Genomic DNA, 1,876 nt, shown 5'->3' on the forward strand with positions numbered 1-1,876 from the left:
ACTGAGGTCATCCTCTGAGGACCTGTAGCAGAAGTGGCTGGGGGGCAGGGGGAGCTGTCTCTAGAGGGTGGTTCTAGGAGGTGTCTGAGCTCTGTCTCCGATTTGGGGGCTGTTTGGGGTTTTGCTGAGGAAGGATAACAGATGGCCTCGGGTTCCTGGAGGATGCTGGGAAGTTCGGGCTGGCTGCTGGAGTTCCGGGGAGCACAGGAGGCCTGGTTGGCATGTAGGAGGTTATCAGAGGACCTCTAGGCCTGGAGTCAGTTTGGGGGTGACAGGGTCTAGAGTCCCGGGGTCCTAGATCTGGACAAGGGCCTCTTGTTGGGTCCAGGTCATGAGTCTAGCGTCCCTGGTGGGTGGTTCTCACATCTGGGGTTCTTGGGTCTGGGCTATGCGTCTAGGATCCCAGATCTGGAGTTAGGTGGTCCTCACACTTGGGCTCCCTGGGCTTAGAGTCCCAGATCTAGGGTCTCTCTGGGTCTGAGTCCCCAGGTGTGCTATCAGTCCGGTGACTTCCACCTGGAGGCTCTGGGTTTCAACAAGCCTGCGGGCTCAGGTGGAAGACGAGTTGGCAGGGCAGAAAATCTCATTTTCTTGAGTCTGGCTCCCCCACGTGTCAGGTCCTTGTATTACCTGTCCTAGATTTGAATCCCAGGCCCTGCTGATTCAAGGCCTGAGCTGGGTCCAGGTGGGGAGGCGGGGACTCACCGGTCATGACCCTGGCCAGCCAGCAGGGCGTGAGCGTAGGCGTCCAGCGAAGCGGCGGGGTCGTCCTTGGTCAGCCCTGTGGGCTCAGAGTCCAGGGACACAAAGAAAGCCGCCCCTTCTACCGCTTCCAGGGCCTCCGCCGCCCTTGTCTTCACCAACCTCCGGAGCTGGGCCCAGGTGTCCCTGCCAGGGGACCTGCCTGAGCCCAGCCTGGCCCTCGCCCCCCAAAACCCCATCCCATACTGCCCATCCGCGCCTCCCCAACCCCCTGGAGGCCTCACTGAGCTCACTCACCTGGGCGCCGTGGTCAGGGCCGCCAGGTGCTCCTCGTGCGGGCAGGCAGGGGAGGGGTCGTCCAGGATCCGCTGGAACTGCTGCTCCAGGTCTCGCGGGGAGAGCAGACCACTTGGGGTGTGGGTCCCCACGCGGAAGAAGCGGCCGCGGTGGAAGACGGCTACGTGCCGGCTGTCACAGAGGTGGTGGATGTGGTCTGGCATGGTCAGGAGATACAGGCCGAAGCGTGGAGACAGGACACAACACAACACGAGTCACAAGAGAAGTCTTAGATGCGAGAACTGTGTAAAGGCAGCCCTGGTGGCCCAGCGGTTAAGGCCTGGGCTGCTAAAACACAAGGGGATGGGTTCAAACCCAATGGCTGCTCTTAGGGAGAAAGATGAGGCAGGCCGCTTGAGCAATGCTGACAGCCTTGGCAGCCCCTGGGGGCAGTTTTCCTCCTCTGTCCAAGCACATGCCCATTGCCATCAAGACGGAGCTGACTCATGGCAACCCACAGAGGGTTTCTGAAGCCAAACAGCCAGCCTCATCTGTCTCCCTTGGAGTAGCTAATGGGTTTGAACCACCAGCCTTGTGGTGAGCCGCACAATACCAAACCCAACAATGCCACCAGGTCCCCTGGTGGATCGTTATTTTTCTAGACACCCGCCCCTTTCTAAAAACACATAGCCGAGGTAAAGGGACGAGATCAGAGCTGAACAGTCATCGGCAGAGGCAGAAGGAGAGGGGAAAGGAGACTGATTTTGCTCAGCAAGCATGGGGGCTCCTGCTTAGGGGGCTGGGAAAGAAGGCAGTGGATAGTCATGGGTGCTCCCGGCAGTGGCGGCGGCATGACAGGACTGATGGCATTGGTGCTGCCGAATCGCACAGTGACAAA

At 59.9% G+C, this 1,876-nt stretch overlaps 1 protein-coding gene across 1 annotated transcript in view; it reads right to left on the reverse strand.

Moving 5' to 3' along the window:
• Positions 1 to 1,876, reverse strand: part of CPT1C (carnitine palmitoyltransferase 1C) — a 23,631-nt gene that overhangs the window by 7,273 nt on the left and 14,482 nt on the right. The window contains exons 5-7 of the mRNA XM_045292629.1: positions 1,000 to 1,195; positions 706 to 888; positions 3 to 22 (exon numbers count right to left, since the gene is read on the reverse strand). Of these exons, the coding sequence (XP_045148564.1) occupies positions 3 to 22; positions 706 to 888; positions 1,000 to 1,195 (399 nt within the window). The remainder of the gene's footprint in view (positions 1 to 2; positions 23 to 705; positions 889 to 999; positions 1,196 to 1,876) is intronic.

The sequence above is a fragment of the Echinops telfairi genome, unplaced genomic scaffold (assembly GCF_000313985.2).
Source record: "Echinops telfairi isolate 266 unplaced genomic scaffold, ASM31398v2 ScPeMD7_655;HRSCAF=1070, whole genome shotgun sequence".
Classification (NCBI taxonomy): Eukaryota; Metazoa; Chordata; class Mammalia; order Afrosoricida; family Tenrecidae; genus Echinops; species Echinops telfairi.